Source organism: Microplitis demolitor, chromosome 7, assembly GCF_026212275.2.
Source record: "Microplitis demolitor isolate Queensland-Clemson2020A chromosome 7, iyMicDemo2.1a, whole genome shotgun sequence".
NCBI classification, from domain to species: Eukaryota; Metazoa; Arthropoda; class Insecta; order Hymenoptera; family Braconidae; genus Microplitis; species Microplitis demolitor.
This window is the reverse complement of record NC_068551.1, coordinates 17371487-17391974: the sequence shown is the minus strand read 5'-3', so window position 1 is coordinate 17391974 and position 20488 is coordinate 17371487. Positions and strand designations below refer to the sequence as shown.

General features: G+C 29.8%; 5 protein-coding genes across 6 annotated transcripts; 2 read left to right on the top strand and 3 right to left on the bottom strand.

The window, feature by feature from the left end:
* The first annotated feature begins 783 nt into the window (after positions 1–783).
* Positions 784–3924, top strand: LOC103574080 (speckle-type POZ protein). The gene is made up of 2 exons (XM_008553424.3): positions 784–2209; positions 3614–3924. Exon 1 carries the CDS (start codon positions 1169–1171, stop codon positions 2195–2197), a length of 1029 nt encoding a protein of 342 aa, XP_008551646.1. The 5' UTR covers positions 784–1168; the 3' UTR covers positions 2198–2209; positions 3614–3924.
* Positions 3925–4047: 123 nt separating this feature from the next.
* Positions 4048–4713, top strand: LOC103574079 (28S ribosomal protein S33, mitochondrial). Its single transcript, XM_008553423.3, has 2 exons — positions 4048–4182; positions 4317–4713. Exon 2 carries the CDS (start codon positions 4322–4324, stop codon positions 4649–4651), a length of 330 nt encoding a protein of 109 aa, XP_008551645.1. The 5' UTR covers positions 4048–4182; positions 4317–4321; the 3' UTR covers positions 4652–4713.
* A 24-nt stretch (positions 4714–4737) lies between these two features.
* LOC128668221 (kallikrein 1-related peptidase b21-like) lies at positions 4738–6802 on the bottom strand. Its single transcript, XM_053740616.1, has 2 exons — positions 6305–6802; positions 4738–5077 (listed from the first exon to the last, which is right to left on the bottom strand). Exons 1-2 carry the CDS (start codon positions 6760–6762, stop codon positions 4738–4740), a joined length of 798 nt encoding a protein of 265 aa, XP_053596591.1. The 5' UTR covers positions 6763–6802.
* Positions 6803–7109: 307 nt separating this feature from the next.
* On the bottom strand, positions 7110–10570 carry LOC103574078 (protein canopy 4). Its single transcript, XM_008553422.3, has 5 exons — positions 10249–10570; positions 9483–9609; positions 8216–8350; positions 7959–8123; positions 7110–7421 (listed from the first exon to the last, which is right to left on the bottom strand). The coding sequence occupies exons 1-5, from the start codon at positions 10346–10348 to the stop codon at positions 7262–7264; spliced, it is 687 nt and encodes a 228-aa protein (XP_008551644.1). The 5' UTR covers positions 10349–10570; the 3' UTR covers positions 7110–7261.
* Positions 10571–10735: 165 nt separating this feature from the next.
* On the bottom strand, positions 10736–18869 carry LOC103574077 (tuberin). 2 transcript variants are annotated; one of them, XM_053740514.1, is made up of 5 exons: positions 18221–18869; positions 17575–17860; positions 12476–17445; positions 11847–12017; positions 10736–11029 (listed from the first exon to the last, which is right to left on the bottom strand). In XM_053740514.1, the coding sequence occupies exons 2-5, from the start codon at positions 17651–17653 to the stop codon at positions 10820–10822; spliced, it is 5430 nt and encodes a 1809-aa protein (XP_053596489.1). In that variant the 5' UTR covers positions 17654–17860; positions 18221–18869; the 3' UTR covers positions 10736–10819. The 2 variants fall into 2 exon arrangements, with proteins under 2 accessions (XP_053596489.1, XP_008551643.1); XM_008553421.3 differs by lacking the exon at positions 18221–18869 and having other exon boundaries at positions 17575–18063.
* Positions 18870–20488: the final 1619 nt, after the last annotated feature.

Genomic DNA, 20488 nt, shown 5'->3' with positions numbered 1-20488 from the left:
TTTTATTAATTAATATAATTTACTATAATTAAAGTACTTAATTTAAATGACAAATTGTTGAAAAGTATTTTTTTTTCTTGGATTAAAATATCGTAGAATTAAATGTTTTGTTCTCGAATTATTATGATGACGTTTAAAACCATGTTTATTTTTTCAATAAATGTCCTAAGGGCTTCTGACCCAGTGATCCTCTCTTCACTTTTTAAAAATATTCAATGACTTAATTGTCATTACAAAATTACAATTTTATTAATAAATTTTAAAAAATTACTTAAACTTGTTATCGATTAGGAGTCAAACGAAATTTGGTAAATTTTGGCGAATTTGTAACTAATTGTCTTTTTTTGAATTAATCAAATTTTAATACGATTACGACAGTTCAAAATCATTGAGAATTTTTAAAAAGTGAGGGGTTCTATCTGAGAATATCCTTCATAATTCATTAAATATCATGAATATTTATTTCATCATTAATTTTATCAATTATTAAATTTATAAATGTTTATATTTATTTTTTCTCATTAGAATAAATATTACACTTCTAATTAATCAGGGAATCAAAACAATTTTCATTTAAAACATGATAATTTTTTAAATAAAAATTGTCAGCGTAAAGTAGCAGACATAAGACAATTTTTAAATTACATATAAAAATTTAAATAATTAAAATAATAAATTAAAAAAAAAATGCACATGTTGATTTTTGAATTTTCCAAACGTGCATTTTGTATTTTTTTTTTACTAACATTTATTTTATTATTTCAGTTTTAAAAACTGTCAGATCTCCGCTAACTTTACTATATAATAGTAATCTTATAAAAATTAATTTAACTCCGTTTATGGTTGGAGAAAACGCTCGACAATTTCTATTAGATATTTCCAGCTTTCATCAATGAATTTATGAATCAAAAATAGTTTCTCATCACCCCCTAAAAAAACTCTAGCTCCAAATATAAACATTTAGCTTACGGTTCATGCGCTTTCGACTTATTTACTCCGTGGCACCGTAGAGTTTTGTAGATGATTCACCATTAAATAACCTAGAACACAAAAGTCAAAAACAAAAATAGCTGTGCCTAAATTTTATAAAAAAAAACAGTCAGTAATAATTACAAAATAATTTATTTCCATAATCTCAGTGTTAATCTAAAGAAATAAAATTAAAAAAATGGATAGATATAATTCAAAAACCGTAAAACACAAGCTGCAATACGAATGGGAAATAGGTGACTTTACATCACTCGTAGAAACGCCCAATTTTAATGTGAGTTGCGTTGAATTTGAATCTCCAAAATTTTCAGTAAAAGCTGGTTTTGATAACGAATGGTATTTGGAGTTGAATTCGACTAAAGAAAGAGTTCTGATATATCTTGTTTCGGAAACATCAAGAAAGAATCTGAGAGCTCAGTATACATTTTCTATTTTGAATTATAAAAAAGAAAAAAAACTTGTACAGTCATTTAATTACTTTTTTAATACAACTGTATGTCGTGGACCGGAAATAAGTGTCTTCAAACATGAGCTATTTAATAATAAACATGAATATTTACCAAATAATACACTAACGATATGTATAGATCTTGGAATATATGATCAATATTCATTGAGTGTTCAAATTCCATCAAAGTCTTCAAAATATTCAATTGCTGATGACCTTAAAAAGCTACTCGATGTCACTGTAGCAAGTGACATTACTTTGGTGGTGAGTGACAGAGAATTTAAATCGCACAAAGCTCTGCTGATGGTAAGAAGTCCAGTTTTTTATGCGATGCTTAGTCACGATATGAAGGAAAAAAAAGAAAATAAAATAACTGTACCAGATATTCATCCGGAATTATTTGAAAAGATGTTCGAATTTATTTACTCAGACAAAGTTACTGATCTTGATAATTTTGCTGAGCAGTTACTGGAAATTGCTGATCAGTACCAATTGCCAGGACTCGTGGAATTGTGTGAAGAATCACTCGGAAAGTCTTTGACAGTTAATAATGCAGTTAAAATTATGATATTAGCTGATCGCTTTAATGCCAAACAGTTATTTGACTTTGCGATTGATTTTGTGGTCAGTAATATTACACGTATTATGACTACAAGTGATTATCAAGAAGTAGTAAAGTCTAATCCTTTTATTTCTTTAAAACTCATTGAGAAATTTGCGACATCTGGATATGGACATGGAACGTCGTCAAAATTTTGAAAATTACTCATGGTATTTATTACATTTATTATTTATCTTTAATTAATTAATAGGAAATAAAGACACATTTATGTGCAATTATTTTTTTAATTTTTTATCAACGTTGAGTCGCTATTTGTTAATTCCATCAGGGCTCCACAATGATAGGACACAAATTGTTTTAAAACTCGGGTAAAAAAAATTATATATAATTATATGTTAAAAATGGCCCAATATAATTATATATAATTATGTAGAGTTACTTATATTTATATTTTACATAGTTTTCAGGGATTAAAAAGAAATTAAAGGGACTCTGCCTTTTAAAATGCATCTATTTTATAACTCATTTCTGTAAAATGACCTGGTTATTAGGGTGGTCGTTAAAAATTGAATCTCAGACGCCCCATAAGAAGCTTCTTTTTAGTGAAAACCAGAGGAAATTTGGGTTTTTCTTTTTAAGTAAAAAGAACACGTGCCTCAGAACGATCAAAGTTCATTTTTCGATACAATCGCGTTTTTTTTTTAAATATCTCATGAAATATGGAGATTGAAGGAAAAAGTCATAGGAACAATTTTTTAGGAAATTAAATTTTTGACAAGAAAAGTCACATTCATTTTTTTTATAAAATCTGTATTTACGAAGATATTTTAAGAAAACTTTTTTAGATCTTATCAGTTGATCATTTAAAAGATTATGAATGTTAACAATGACATTTTTTCTTAAATGTAGACAACTTCGTAACTCATAATATATCAATCATTAATGCTTGTTGTAGTTCCTATATATTTAGAAAAATGTTATTTTCAACATTTGTAATCCTCAAAATGTTCAATTCATCAGATCTAAAAAAAGTTTTTTTAAAATATCGTCATAAACACATATTTTATAAAAAAAAATGAACATGACCTTTTTGTCAAGAATTTAATTTCCTACAAAATTGTTTCTATGGTTTTTTCCGTTAATCTGCATATTTCATGAGATACTAAAAAAAACACGATTTAATCGAAAAATGAACTTTGGTCATCCTGAGGTTCGTGTTCTTTTTATTTAAAAAGAAAAAACCGAATTCTCCACTTATTATTTTTACTAAAAAGAAGCTTTTTATAGGGCGTTTGAGAAAATTAAATTTTTAACGATCACCGTAATGGTTATATATGATTATATATATATATATAAAACCATCATATATATTTATATATAATTTTTTTTACCCGGGAAATTATTTTAAATCATATAATAATAATAAATTTATAAAAGTTCTATAGTTACCAAATATTAAACGTTGGTAAAAAATAAAAAAATAATTGCACATACGTGTCCTAATTTCCCGTTAATTAATTAGAGTTATACTGAGTATGAACGTAAACAACAAAAGTATTTATTATTTATCTTGATTTAAAAATACATTTAATTCAAAATTTATTTTTTTTCAGATGAAGGGAGACTCTGACCAGGTTTTACTACAGACTACAAATAAATCAAAAGCAATTTAATGCCAATTTACTTAATAAGCATTCATACTTACGACGAGTACATTATCGTACTCATGTACTGAAGTACTTAAAAAAAACTACCTCAATATATTATAATTACAAATAAATACAGACAATAAATTTATTACGTCTCAAAAATAAATATAAATACACTAATATATAAAAAAAATATTTAAAATTCCGTGTGCGTTTTTTCTAATAATATTTAATTTGTTTATTGAAAAATAAAAAAATTTTTAATTGTTTGCTGATTTTACTGTCATACATTCATTGAATTATTCATTTCCTTTTGATTTTAATTTATTTTATAATTAAAAAAAAATTAACTATTCAAATTTCGTACCAAAAATTTTTTAATGGCGCATGCGCTTTAATTGGATGTGCGCATGATGTTTTTACCTGCACAGAAATTTTAAAAACAAAGTTCTCTGGTAATCAGAGAAAATTAACAACAAAAAAAATAGTTTTCAACTCAATTTCTGGTAAAAAAAATCTTGACAATAATTCCGGTGAGTTTTTTGAATGAATTAATATTTGAATTATTTTATTGTCATTATTAATGATGTCTAAGTAATCCTAACCTGTTTGGCAAAAAATTTATTTATTATTGATATTAATATTTTTTGAATAATAATTTATTTAGACACGATGTCAAAGTACGTAGAACTTGCAAAAGTATCAACGACGTATGCAAAACGTATGAATCACCTGTCAAACAGAATATTCGGCGAGGTCTTTCGTCCTACAAACTATCAGTCTATGAAAGTCGTAAAGATGTTTAGCGAAAAACCGATACAAAAACGTCCAGAAATTGTTGAATATTACCCACGACTTCCGGAGATCGGTTGGCTCATGAAAAATCTTCGTCTCTATGGTCTCTATCGTGATGAGCATTTAGATTGGAAAGAGGAAATTGAAAGATTGCGAGTTCTGAGAGGTAAAAAACCCCGCGTCAAGAAATCATTACGTGGAAAATAAGTTTTTTAAAATATGTATAAAAGTTTATAGAAATTATAATAAATTTATAATTCATTAATTTATTTTTCATCGCTATTGAATTTAAATTATACATTAAAAATAAAGGTAAGTCCTAAAAGTACAAGAAAATTAATTGAGTTTAGTAAATTTGCACATGACGAATTATATAGAGGAAAAATATCCGACAGTTCTTCATTATCAGTTGATTTTTCTTCTACACTTTTATCACTTCGCTCAGTATTTTCATAATTATGACGCTCAAGTGTCTTAAGTGTTGTTGAAAAATCATTGATAGCATGATTGTCCATAATTATTTTAGTAACAACATAATTTTTACTTTGGATTTTATGATTTTCAGTACTACTATAGCTGTCAAAATTATAATTTGAATTAAAGTCCATTGATATTATATTATTTATCCACGATCTATAATAATAAGTTGTTTTAAAAGATGTAATACTGTTTAATTATAGTATATTGTGTGATAAGGGATGAAACGAAATGATTTCAGACCAAGGTGAAGTTGGCTGACATTCGCAGTCTGAAATCGCGTTTCATCCTGAGTTACATACTAGACTTTTCATGATTACCTGCATTGGAATTTAAAGTTTCAGTGTCAGCAGCCGGTCAGAAATAAGATAATTTAAGACCAATGGTGTCATCAACTATTAAATTGTAATTTGCAATTTATAATTAAGCAGAAACTAACAATACTATTTATTCTTCACACTAATTTTTATAAACTTAATCACAGTCAGAAATGTCACGTAAATAAAATTAATGGTCTGAAATTACTATTAAATAAATGACAAGTATCAGAGTTTAAATTGCGAAAGCCTTCAGTCAGCGGGCAGAAACATTATTTTCTTCCCAAGGGTTGAAACAAGTTTGTTTCTGTCCCCTGATTGAAGGCATTCACAATTTACGCGCTTGCTAATATTAATTCGCGACGTTGGTCTGAAATTCGCTTGTTTTGACTGGCTGTACAGACACTGAAACTTCAAGTTTCAATGCCAGTATCAAAAAATAGTATATTACACACTAGGGAAGAGAAGTAGGACATTCTAACTCTGTGTAATTGCCTATCCGAACCGAAGTTGATAGTGTGGTGACGATTTTTCACCAAATTTATATCTGAAAGTTCAAATTTTTGCCTCTGTTTATGGGAAGAATTGAACTTACGTTGATTTTTATCATTTGTATTCTCATTAAGGGGTAACATCAACCGATTTTCAATCTGAATTCAATTTATTTCACGGACAAACATTGAAAACTTGAAATAGAAAGTCTTTAGCGTTTTTCAAAACCTTAACAGAGGACTCATAATTTTGTATTTCCAAAAATTCTAATTTGTCTCCGAAAAATTGTTTTAAAATTCTTATTTACTCTGCAAAAGCAACAAAAATAGTCTTGTTTATTTTTCTAAGTGTGAGAAAGAGGTCCGGTGGCATTTCCTTAAAGAAAAGAACGACTTTTTTCTCTCCAAACAGGGCAGAAATTGAAACTTTTGGCGCAGATATGGTGAAAACTATTTTTTGAACGTTTTAATTCACATATTTGTCACCCTCGCCTTTGGCTCATGTAGGCAATTATACCCACGGCTAACAATGTCCAACTTTCCTCTCTAGGTGTGTAGTATACTAAAAAAATTACCTAAAGGAAGTAAGATTTAAATAAGTTGAAGAACCATCGCATTGAAGGGAATAGTTAGTCCAAGATGCTATTCCAAGTACGCGGCTATTCCCATTCGGTTCATTACAGACAATCGGTGACCCCGGATTACCTGCGCACTGTTTCCGGCTTTCACCGCTAGCACATACAATATTTACGTCATTGATTTTATTTACACAGGCATCTTTATCTCGGGGTTGTACTGAAACTATTTGTATAGGTTTCGTAAACACCCGCATTTTAGAAAATAAAATACTATCCCAGCCGTATATAAAACAACAATCATATGAATTTATTGATTTAGTCGCTCCAATATTAACGAACATGCCACTGGTTTTATTTGAAAAATCTAAAGAATTATGTAGATGCTGTAAATTAAATGGACGATAGAGTTTCATAAGAGCGACGTTGTGCCTATGGTCATGTACTTTGGAGTACATATCAAAGCTCGGATGAATGAACGTCGCTTTTACACCTATAGGTTTATTTACTGTCTCGTTAGACCAAACGATATTGACCAGAATCGACTAGATCAATTAATCAGAGTATTAATAATAAATAAAAGTATTAAATAATAATTAATAAACTTACATTACGTTTGTAAACAAGACACTGTGCGGCAGTTAAAACCCAATCCGGAGTAATTAATACGCCCCCACAAGGTACTATTGTATAAAATTGTACCAAGTATGGAAAAAAGTCATCATCTATTTGTTGATTATAAACGAAAATATTAAATGTTATAATTAAAATAAATATTAATATCAAAATTGACATTATTTATAAAGATAGTCATCATTTGTTTTATTTAAATTTTATTTTTAAAATAAAAACAACTTCAGTTAATAAAAGTTAACTTTCAGTGAGGCAAAACCTAAACTATTATTAAGTGTATAATTAAAATCAGTCAAGTAAATTGATGAACTATAATAACTATAACTATAATTCTTGTTTAGAATTTTTTAGTTTATTTTCATCATTGGGTTTCTTGGTTTTATCTTTAGACTTCTTCTTATCGCGGCGATCTTTGCCCGTGTCGCCTTTTTCTTTGAGACATGAGTCATCATCGTCTATGAGCACCCGCTCGGAACAAAGATACCTGGAGATAAATATTTTTGACAAGTTAAATACCTACTGTAAATGTTTCAATGACTGGGCATTATATTTAGTCGCAGTTGACAGTTTCGGGGGTTCTAACTCTAGTATAATTACTATCCATGATTAATGGGAAAGATGGACAAATAGTTTAATGTAAAACTTTTTTAATTTGTCGCCAACGTTTGGTTAAATTTGCTGACTTTTTCAGAGCTTTACAATGAGAACCAAATGTACAAATTATTACGTACGTATCATTACAGATGCTAGTACAAAATCAAGTATATAAATTCAAATATTGTCACATAGATAACAATGAGACATATACGAATAATGATAATACACAAGTATATAAAAACAATAACACTATTTACCAAAAATTAGACATTTTACATATTAGTTGAAGTCAAGTATTAAATAAAAAAGTTTTACATTTAACTACTTGTCCATCTTTCCCATTAGTCACGAATATTATTTACAATGGACTCAAACATGAATAAATATAATTACTGTGCAAAAAGATAAAAAATAAATTAGTAACCTTTCAAGAGGTATTATTCCTTGATGATTGAAATACCATTCTTCAATATCTGACTCATGATTCTCCAGCATATCTTCACATTGTGTTTTCAAGGTTGTTATTTCAACAGATGGCTTGTCCCATAATTCATAGGGTATCCCTAGCTCAACTTTAACTCCTTTATCTCTGTAATTATAGGCAAACAAACATACTTATATACTTTAAGCTTTGACTTGAAAACTTAAAAAATTATTTTCAAAAATAAATAACTTATTTACACAAGACCATGGAGAGTTTTGAATGTTTGACTCATTCCTTTAGAAAATCTCGTGCTATCATCACGTTCCTTATGAATATTATACTCTAAAATACGTTCACAAATATCTTCCAATGATTCAACCAGCCTCAGTTCTCTGAAAGTAAAAAGTTAAGTAAATAAAAAAAAAAAAAATGTATTCATACTCCATTTTAAATTTTACAATCAATAAATAATATGATGAATTCATAGAGAAGTGGACAGTAAATTAAAATAGAAAAGTAATCTATAAATAGTGCTATCATATATTTATACCTTAATTATTATTCAATGGTTGAGAGTATATATAAACATTGAGTATCCCATGAATAGAGAAGTTGCATTGATTTTTTATTATCACAAATTTATTTATCAGATGAAAGAACAGTTTTTTAAGAAAATATTTTAGTCATTTTTTTTTTAGTCAAAATTTTCAATTCTTTATAAATTAATTATAAAAATTGAATAAATTTTGGCGCACAAAAAATGACTTTCCTTGCATCTATTAGAGCTAAGAACCGATGGAAATCACGCTATTCTTTTGTATTTTCTTTTTGTTGAGATTCTGATAGGGAAAGCATGGATATTTTTTCATCTCTTCGTACGATAGCGCATCGGGATCAATTATTATAATACTTTTCCCTCAATTTTTCTTAACTCTCATTTTAAAAAATTTTTAATTACAAAACATGCAACTTTTCAATTACAGTTTGTCTTTATTCTATTAAATTGTTATTTATTTATTGTAATTAAAAATATTAAAATGCTAAGTATTATATCATTAAACATGATGACGTATCCCTGTTTAGAAAATCTCATAGAATCCAATAGACTCTCACGAATTCCCATAGAGATTTTATAAGAATGAATGAGTTCTATGAAAAGTGTTAAAGTATAGGGCCTTATACATACAGCTACAAAGATTTATCGGATTTTTTAAACAGGGATGTCTCAAAAACATTAAGTAGACGATAGAGTTTATATGATCAAGGTATTATGTACTTTTTTATGCATTGATTGTGTTCACCATGAGATTGTAAAGTTAAATATTTAATTTAAAAGATTGTAAATGTTTATAATGGTGACTTGTTTTAATTGCTGAAGAAGTCCCAATAAGGGGACAAAATGTCCAATTTGTGGTCAAAATTAAACTATGTTTCAATTTACTGTCCACCTCCTTATGAATTCATCATTCTATTAAGTTGATCTGGACATAATTTTAAATTAAAAATACTAATAAGTAATATTACGATTGTTTGTACTCCTTTTTCTTTTTTGGAGCAATATCGTCCAAGGAATAACCAACTTCCAAGACATCATGAGTTTTTCCAGTTTCATCTAGTCTAGCTTCCAGCTCCATAGAAAATACTTTACACACTAAAACATAAATATTAATAATTAAAATAGCTCCTCATTATTAATTGTAAAAAATGATGATTAGTCTCCATACTGTTTAATAGTAAATTTCATGATCCTGAAGTTAACAGATAATTTAAAGTTTTCGGATTTTTTTTTCAATAGATTACAAAAACTAAAAATATGCACATGTAGAAAATTTTTAAAATTATAGATGAAATTTTTTCAAATATGTTTTTTCAGTAGTTTGTTTAAAAAAAAATAAAAACATTATTGGACGTCGGTTAACTTCAGTATCATCTGAAGTTTTAAGAATTTTGATAATTAAATGAACGTTAAATACTTAAATAATTAAGCTGACTGAAATTACAGTCAGTTAAATATTTGACAATTTTAGTACAATAAATTAATGCGTATTTCACTTTTATTTAATTAAAATTTACAACTTTTAAATTCATAGATTATTACATATTTGATATAAATAATTTATATCGTTTGCTAATAAAGTCAATAAATAATTGACAAAACGACCAATAAATGATTTGGTTTTTAATTTTTATTTAATTTTTCAAATTCCTCCGAATAAATTATTGCTAAAAGTAAATAAATTTTGACAGAAAATAATAAAAGTAATATTTCTTTTAAAAACTTAAATATTACCTTCACATTTATTTGCATATTTGACACCTTCATCTTCTTCAGTAACTGCATTTATTGATGTAAACAATAAAAAAATTAACAATAACAATGTTCGGATCATTATAAAAGTTTAAAAACTAACAACCCGCTAGGTTATGTCACTTTTCTATAATTATTTTATCAACACTGATAATTACAATGTAAAAATGAATATAACTGGTATAAATTTATCACGATTCTCTTATCATTAAGTTACATAAACTAACGATAAATAATTAAATTCGTATAATTCGATAAAATACCCATGTATGTACATGTATGCCATGAATCACAACAGTGCGCATAACATTCTATTTAAGCGGCGCGGTTTTTAAGCGCGAAAAATTTGAAATGTCTGTTTTAAAGTGCTGATGAATTTATTAACATACATTAATAATAACGATGATTTGCAGACAAAATATTGATTAATATATATTTTTTTTTTCTATATTATTATTATTATTATTATTATTATTATTATTATTATTATTATTATTATTATTATTATTATATTATTATCATTTTATTAATAATTAAAATTAATATATTAATTTTACGTCTTCGGTATCGTGTACTCGGTGAAATCTTCCATATGAACGCGTTCATTGGATCTTGTTTCGTCGGTTTTGTCATCAGAGCTACTGTTTGATGATTCTAGAAGACGACGTCTCAGTCGTTTTATGTGTCTTAGTCGTTCGAGCCAATTGGAAGAATATGGATTATGGCCTTTTGCTTTTAATGATGATGATACCATTGATGCAAGCTAAAAATATATATTCAAATAAATAAATTATCAGTTAAATTTAATAGAGGTGTGCGAATAGTTCGAACTTATAAATTATTCGTATCGAATCAAATCGCACTATTTAAACTTTTGAATAATTCAAATTCTTCGTATCCGAAGTAGCATACTTGCCTTTGTGACATCTATAAGATATCAGTTTTTAGGCTACTTTTTAACTTGTCGATAAGGCTACAATATGTTGACAAAACGATCAGAAATTTATGTCACCGAAAAAATACCTACTTAAAAGACTTAAAACAAGTGACGACAAAAAATAAATTACAAATAGTGGTAAAATAAGTCATCCAAACGACTTTTTAATTGACATGAGACAGGAAAAACAACACAAATTTTTTCTGTCTCCGGAACTAACATTTGCATGTCGTATTCATACCAAAAAAGATGACTTTGAGACAAAAAAAAATTTGTCTTGTCCTTTTAAAAGACATTTTAAAGTTGACTCTGTACTACTTGGGAAGTTTTTGAATTACTCGAAACTTTCTTTTGAACGATTCAAAATTGTAATCTTTTTGCCAATAATTCAATTTTTTGTCATGATAAATAGAGCTTAGACACGAATATACGAAAAACTTATTTTTGGTTACTTAAAAAACTAAGCTCTCCATTAAATAAAAATTGAATATTTAAAAATTGATCAGAATTTTATCAGTCATTTTAAAAGTTACAAATAATTCGAAAAGTTACGAATAATTTGAAAATCCTAATTATTCGATTCGATTCGAACAGGATTCGCACACCACTAAAATTTAATTGTTAAATATTTATAAATAATTACATTAGCATGAAGAGCTAATTGTCTTGATAAAATACCAAGATTTTGATCAGATATTATTTTAGATTCACTGTGACCAATATGTTCAGCTAATTCTTCTCTTGCTTGTATTGTTACTTGATTAGCTCCATAATCTAATGGTTGAATTATGACACAAGCATAATTAAACTGTCCCTAAATAACAAATAAGAATAATCAATTAATTATTTACATAAGAACCGTATTCAGATAATTTTGTCCAAGCTTTTCTCTGAGATAAAAGCCCTGAATGGAACATTTCAGTAAAATCTTCGTCAATTTTCAAATTTTGTGAGCTAAAATTTATTTACAAAATGCCCTTAATTATATAAATATTAGATATATTCAGTGACAGAATAATTAAAATATTAATTTATTTAAAGAAGATAAAAAAAATCTTTTTTTTTTCGCGCCAAATTCAAATGTATTGCGAATTATATAATTTATTAATTTCGATACTTCGCAATAAAAAAAGAGTTAAAATCATGAAGACACGAATTCAAGTCGACCTTTTTAACGATACCAAATTTAATAACATTAACTTTATTACAGAGATATGACTAGAACAAAATTTTCCTTATTCTTTTAATTATATAGATAATAAAAAAAAATACCTTGACAGTTTGAATGTCATAAGACTCGCCACTTTCATTATAAACAATAGTAACATAATCGTTTCCAATATGTTGTTTCTTCCAAGTGCACTTAGGATCACTCTGCTTAGTGGGCATGAGCGTCGCGACATGAAAAGCTACCTGGGTAACATCATCCTGCCATATGTAGGCAAAATTACCATGCTCGCCGTTGCGATCAAGTCCACCGAGAAAGACACTCTCGTCGACGTTTTTCAGACAAACCAGAGTACCAAGTCGTTGGAGAAATTCCGCGTATCTCATTGACCCGTACTGGTTGGCCAGAATTTCGGATTCATTGGACGCTTGATTTGGTCCCACATACAAGACACCGATCTTGTGAGTTTCGTAGGGTTGAATTCGGTCGAGATTCGTTACAGCTCGTTGCAAAGCCGTCGTTGGAGGTATCAGCAAAGGTTTCTCGTTAGTGCTGCCAAAGTGGGCTGTGTGATACAGTTGGAGGAATACAGAGCTGGGATTTATTCCAGGGCGTGGAATTTCTTTAACACGAGGTGAAGTACCGCGACGAATGCTGTCTCGAACGGGAGACATTACTGATATTGTATGGCCACGATCACGAAAAGCTATGGGTGGCAATGCTGATGGATCGGGTCTTTCTTCACGACGTTCAGTTGGATGACTTCGTCCTAGTGGTGGTTTGCTTTCTATACTCGAGGCTATTTGTCTGAGACTAGATTCTATTGTCGACGTTCTTGAGTATTGTTGAGTAGGTGACTGAGGAGGCTTTGATGATGACATGTGATGCTGAGTAACGCGATTTTGGGCGGGTAAATAACTAGGAGTTGAAGCAATAGGCGATGCTGGTACAATATTACTGCTACTACTGCTACTGCTGCTAGTTCCATTATTTCCAACAGTTGTTGTTGTTGTTGTTGTTGTTCCTGGATGCGAGTACTGAGTTTGAAAAACCCCAGGATGATCTCCAGCTTCAGTTACTGGTGGAGTTGTACCCATACCAGATATTTCTTCAGGTATTGCTTCATAACTAACTCTCATGTCTTTTGAATACGCTGTTTTTGCGTGCTTGACATCAAACTCCGAGTTGGGAGCATCAGCTGGAGGTATCACTAATTTGTCTTTATTTAAAAATGGATTTTTCCAGCTGGCGCTCATTTCAGGGCTTGAATTTGAACGACGAACAGGATTACGTGATCTCTTTGAATCATCATCGCCGTCTTCCAAACTCTCAATACTATCACGAGAACTCTGGCGTGACGTACTGGGCCGTCCAGGTGATCCAGGTATCGCAATAGGTCCAGTAGATTTATTTAAATTACTTTGATGCTGATCAGTACTCTGTCCTCCACTAGATTTACTCTCAGATTTTTCATCAGTCTCATCTTCAAAAGATTCCGTTGTCGTGGTGTCTTGACTACTAGAAGTTTTTGTCGTTGGCTCAGAATTAGGCATCAGCAGCGCCGTTAGGTCTTGCAGTGGAAAATCATTCATAGCATCACATTGGACTGAATTTTGTACTCTCATAATCCAAGACATATCACCAGTAGGCCGACGAACGAGAATTTCCGCCCAACCTTGACACCAACAAGCGCACGGCGTATACTCGTCCTGTTTATCACTGCCAAGAATTTGCTCTAATTTACTTGCCTCAGCTTCCTTATCACTTTTATTATCCGCCTTAGCAAAATCATCATCAAGTGTCCTTTTGCTTTCTTCTGTCGGCGAATTGGCCGCAGTATTTGTACTTGAACCAGCATGTCCTGAAGACTGTCTTGATAATCTATTCTCGTCTTTATTCCCATCAATACTCGATGCTCGTCGTGGTAGACCAGCTCCAGCTCTATGCTCTGGACTTGTCGGCGCAGCTTTACAAGCAATCCAGCAGCTATCACACAGTCCAGCTCTCATTGATTTCATGCTGCATCCACTGGTAGTGACAGTAATCAATCGATTGTTCAGGAACCAGGTCATCGACTGTCCATCTTTCAGTAAAAATTCCGCACCAGCGCATCTCTTAGGCCGAGCTGTGTAAGTAGAGAATGTGTACCTGGCTAACAAATCAATACAAGTCTCAGCCAGTTCCATATGAAAAGTCATCAACTTTTCATCCATCTGTGGTTTCAAATCACCAATTATTTGGTTACCCAGTACAGGTCTTTCTCGCCTGCCTCTGCTGCCTTGTTCAGTCAGACTCGAACTGCGTTTCCTGTGAGATGAATCTTCTTGCAGTGTACTGAAGTTCGATGTCTTTACCTGTCCCTCCTCTAAAGGCATCACCACATTGTCATTTAAACCAGAAGTTATACATTTAACAAACTCGCGCCTCAATGACAATCGACATTTTAAGAACCAGACAGCAATGACATGATGTGCTAACGAGACTGTGTAGTGATTGTACTTGAATGGATTCGTATAAGGCAGCAGAAGAGCGAAGATTAGTCGGTACTGGTTGTCAATGAAGCTCGAATAGACAGTAGGTAATCTTGCAAGCATTGATAAAAATTCTAGAATAGGTATGGCAATATGTTGCACTGCTGAAATTTTTGACAAGTCTGACAAGACAGCTGGTAGCAATTTATTCATAGCGTCACGCATCTCCAACGTACATGTAGTCAAACTGGTGACGCACTGACTCGCGCATCTGGTTGTCAATCCAATTTCCAAACACTTTATCAATCGCTGCTGCAAATTTGGCTCAAGGTGTGTATGGTAAGACGCCAAAGACGTCAGCACCGGAAACACAAACATGCGAAAATCTGAGATGGTAAATTTAGATGGTGCATTGGTAAGTGATTCAGGTAATTTAAGATTTCTATCAGTGATCATCGAACACAAAGCAGCAGCAACGTAGTCGATGTCATTACTCTGACGTGCAAGAATCAGCGCACGATTTTGCAGTAAATTTGGAGTTTCTTTGAGAACTAATTGAAGTACTCGCCAGTCTCTTTCTTGCTTCAGACACATTATAGCAGCTTTGCAGGCCATTGCTAAAGATATATGACTTATTTGACACGATATGTGTTGTAGAGGTGCTGGACTTACTGGTGGGCTGTTACCACCTCCACCACTTGGTCCTAAACGATCTGGTGCAGATGCATGCTCCAAAATTAAATACGGACTAAATCTCGTTACTGTCCCAGTCTCTGGATTTGTGTACCCAACGTGGAATAATGAATTAGCGCGAATTTTTAAAAAACACTCAAATATCAAATAACGTATTGTTGAAAAATCATTAAATATTTGGGGCTCTTTGTAATGCTGCTCAAGATGATTAACAAGTATTTTGTAAGCACGAATAGCATGACTAGAAGGCAGACGATATATTTTCGTTGTAAAAATATCAATAACACCACTCACAGCAGTTTTAACATCTTTAATATCATTATCACTTACTACTGGAGTGTCTACAGTAAATGGCTTGTTTATTATTTTCTCCAAGATGTCCAGCAACTCAAGGCATCGTTTAATCTCACAGTTCAAACACAAATCAACCAACAAATGAGCAGATACATTACGTATCATAATGTCAGGATCTACATCAACGTGCTGTAGATAAGGTACTATTATTCGCTCAATTAATTCGTCTTCATGATAACGATTCATGTGAATTATTCTCGTGACAATGTCTAGCACCTTTGTCCGTATGCTTGTCCGAGTTTCGATTTTAAAGTAACGTTCCACAAGATTTGCCAGCTTTGACTGCCAGTGGTAGTGCGTAAGACCTATGATAGAAGCACGATAGTCAATGAGTTTAAAAACCGAGGCCTCGGGTCTGGCGTCAGAACATCTTTCGATCAGGTCATAGAATCTCTGGACATCTCCATTGTACTGATTGGCATCCATTAAATTTTCTATGCCATTTAATGTGTCGTGAAGACTCTCCGATACTTGTTGAGTTGCCGGTTGATTGCTCGTTTCAATGTGAGCAATCACGTGCTGGATTATGTCCAGGACAACACTCCACGTTGGTTCAAGTAAAGTCGGTCCGTATTTATTTACCAGTCGTTGCACAGCCAGCGTTACCTCGTACATGACAATCGGGTGGTTGCATTTCAGTGCTTGGATGAATGAAGGCAGTACTGATATCGGTGTACATTTTAACTTCTGGATCCTGTGCGTTCCCCAGAGGCCCATGTTGACATAGAACACGGCTCCACGTAGCAGGCGCACATCTCGCTGGAAGTTTGGGTCCTGCAGCAATCGACACATCGTGTAAAGGGCCGTGTGTCCCATATCAGTACCTAGTAGTTTTTTCATTATCTTCCAGCTTATTTCGCAGTAAATGTCAACATTGACACTGCGACACAGTGCTGTGATAAATGTCTGCAATGAATCCGACTGTAAATTAATATTGTAGCCAACAATTGTGTCAAGTGTATCAAGACAACCGGACACAACTTCTTTATTATTACTGTAGTAACACAAATGACAGATAAATTGTACAAGACCAGACACAATATCCTCGTCAATGTACGCCGAGTTGTACTTGATAACATTAACAAGAAGTGACAGAAATTCAGCACCTCGTTTCTCATCCCCGTAAGTGACTGTCGGCATCCATTTAAGCAAAAATCCCCCGACTTTTTCTTCCAAGTGCACAATGTCTTTGCCATTGTCTGTCAAACGTTGGAGCAGCTCCAATCTGGGGCCAATGTCCTCAGGTATTTCGTGGTCTTGTACCACCTTAAAAAATTTAACGCGCATCAGTGATGACAGTCTGCTATACTGGCCTTGGACTAGACAACTCAGAAAAGTGAGGACAGTATGACGGTGTTCCTTCGGTACATCTTTGTTTAGTAGATCTTTAACTAGGTTCCAAAATTTTTCAGCCGCCCTATCTTCCCAGTGGTTATTTAAGACGTCGTCTGTTAAATCTTTTAGGATACGAGCTCGTTGATTAATTGGGTTCTCTGAACTTATTTCACGTTCTATTTCTTGGGTCAATATGTGCTCTTCATTACTTTTATAGTTGCCTATTTAATTTAAATAATTAATTAATTAATCAATTTAAAAAATGGTATTTAAAAATAATTCAAGGACGTAATCAGTTAGTTAATAAATATTTAATTTAATTAAAAAATAATAAATATTTATTTTATTACCTTTGTTAATACGGAACCACTGTTTCAATTTGTCATTAAGTGTTCTCTGATCTTTATCTTTAATATTCATCTTTGACATTGTAACATCTCTTGACGGTGAATTAGATTAAATTTAATAGTTTGATGTAACAGTATCTTATTCGCCGGTTAGCTAACAACAGACTACATGTCAAGAATTGCAAGAAGTTAAAAAAATCATCACGTCCATGCGAAATTCACAGCCTTTGTTCCCACATGTACACACGCACTACATTTTTATGTATATCTACAATACTGGCCAATAATTCTTGAGGGGTAGCGTAGAATCGGGAAAAAAAAAATGTCTCAAAATAAAAATGTATATGACTACTTTCATACAAATGTAAAAATATAAAAATAAAAAGTTGTAAAAAAAAATTCAATAATTAAAAATATATATACAAATAATAAAATGTAAAATTATAAATATGTATTGTAAAATAAGTAAATAAAAAAAAATCCCTATAAAAAATGTCTCTATATTTGAAAATCACTAATAAAAATATGGTCACTATTTAAAAATTACTAAATAATTTTAGTGCATATATAAAATTATGAATAATTAAAAAAAAACTAAATTAAAAAATCACTAAAAAAAATTACTATAAAAATAAAAAATCCTACAAACCAACATTTGCATAACCAAACACGTATATAAAAAAATTATGTGAAAATAAACATCTCTAAAAATAATATGTCTATAAATAATCGACTGTTTTTGAATATCTCTAAAAAATATAATGTCTATAATAAAATATCTGAATAAAATATAACCTACAAATTGAAGAATTTCACCATGTGCTCATAATAGTGACTAAGTTAATATTATAAAATATAAGTATTAATAATTATGATAAAACAACAATAATAATAATAAAAATTATAGTTATTATTATGGAAAAATATTAAGGAAAACGCAGCTTAAATACATTTTATAATAATAATAAATGCAGCTTAAATACTTATCATTAAAAGGCATTAAATATTTATCATTTTATATTATAGTTATTATATAATTTTTATATGCCGTTCGGCACAATGGGCAATTCTTCCTTCTGTGGACCCAGTAATCATCAAGATAGCAATTGTAACAGCCAATAAAATGTTTACATTTTAAAACTGGGGCACTTGCCTCGGCTGACCGACAATGCATGCATAGCAGCGTTTATTATTATTATAAAATGTATTTAAGCTGCATTTATTTTTACTATTAAATATTTATCCATACAACTTTAAACAATTCAATCTTATAAGTTAGATTTATTATACATTAAATCAATAGTGTCATTAAATCAATTAAATCAAATTTTTTTTTTTTTTTTTTTTGTAAATATAGAATACTTTATTATTATTATTATTTATTTTCCTTAACTGTACAACATTATGTTTTTTACAGATTATATCTTATGTATATATTATATATTTACAATATAGATTACTTTTTTAACATTAATTTTAAACATTTAAAAAAAAAAAATAATAAAAACTTGAAAAATAAACAAAGTTCTTTTATAATCTTGCATTTTTTAATTTATTTACTATTTTAACTCTACATCATACTAACGAATATAATTTTTATAATTATTATTTTTAATTTACTATTATTATTATATCAGCATCACTGTGATAATGAGAAATTACTGATTGGTTTTATTTTTTTGTTTTTTCATAAATCAAACAGTACTCTGTACTTCAACTATACACTTAAATTAATTAATATGATTAAATAATCATAATTTAATAACTTCTTTACATAATTATATAATTAATGTAATATTTAATTAAATTATTGATTTATTTAATTAAAATTATGCAAATTATTACAAGCTCAGTGCTTTGGAGTAATCAGATTTTGATTTTTTACATTTACTCCAGGTCTCTTATTATAAGTTTAAAATTATTTATTTATTTATTTATTGTTTTCCTTAATATTTTTCCATAATAATAACTATAATTTTTATTATTATTATTGTTGTTTTATCATAATTATTAATACTTATATTTTATAATATTAACTTAGTCACTATTATGAGCACATGGTGAAATTCTTCAATTTGTAGGTTATATTTTATTCAGATATTTTATTATAGACATATTATTTTTAGAGATGTTTATTTTCACATAATTTTTTTATATACGTGTTTGGTTATGCAAATGTTGGTTTGTAGGATTTTTTATTTTTATAGTAATTTTTTTTTAGTGACTTTTTAATTTAGTTTTTTTTAATTATTCATAATTTTATATATGCACTAAAATTATTTAGTAATTTTTAAATAGTGACCATATTTTGATTAGTGATTTTCAAATATAGAGACATTTTTTATAGGGATTTTTTTTTATTTACTTATTTTACAATACATATTTATAATTTTACATTTTATTATTTGTACATATATTTTTAATTATTGAATTTTTTTTTTTACAACTTTTTATTTTTATATTTTTACATTTGTATGAAAGTAGTCATATACATTTTTATTTTGAGACATTTTTTTTTTCCCGATTCTACGCTACCCCGCAGCTGAACCCGAGGTGTAGCTGTTCAGTATTATATATATATTCTCCTACACTTTTAAAAATAAAACCTCTCCATATGATCCGCTACTTGATCTTCTGTCAATAGTTGTCGTCATTGATAATTATTCGAGCAGCTTCTAGATGTCAGCAACAAAAACTATCGGGAGCAGGAGTAAAATTTTTGCCGCGAAAGTAAAATTTGAAATTTGAAATTTGTTACTGTTTCTGAAATCTAAAGTTTCTATAAAAAATTTTTGTGTATTTTAATACATATTTTGTTAAATTAAATTTGAAAATACTATCATTGATAATTATTGTAATTAATTAATTATTTATTATAATTAAATAAAGTGGCAGGAAATTTTTTGAAGTAAATAAA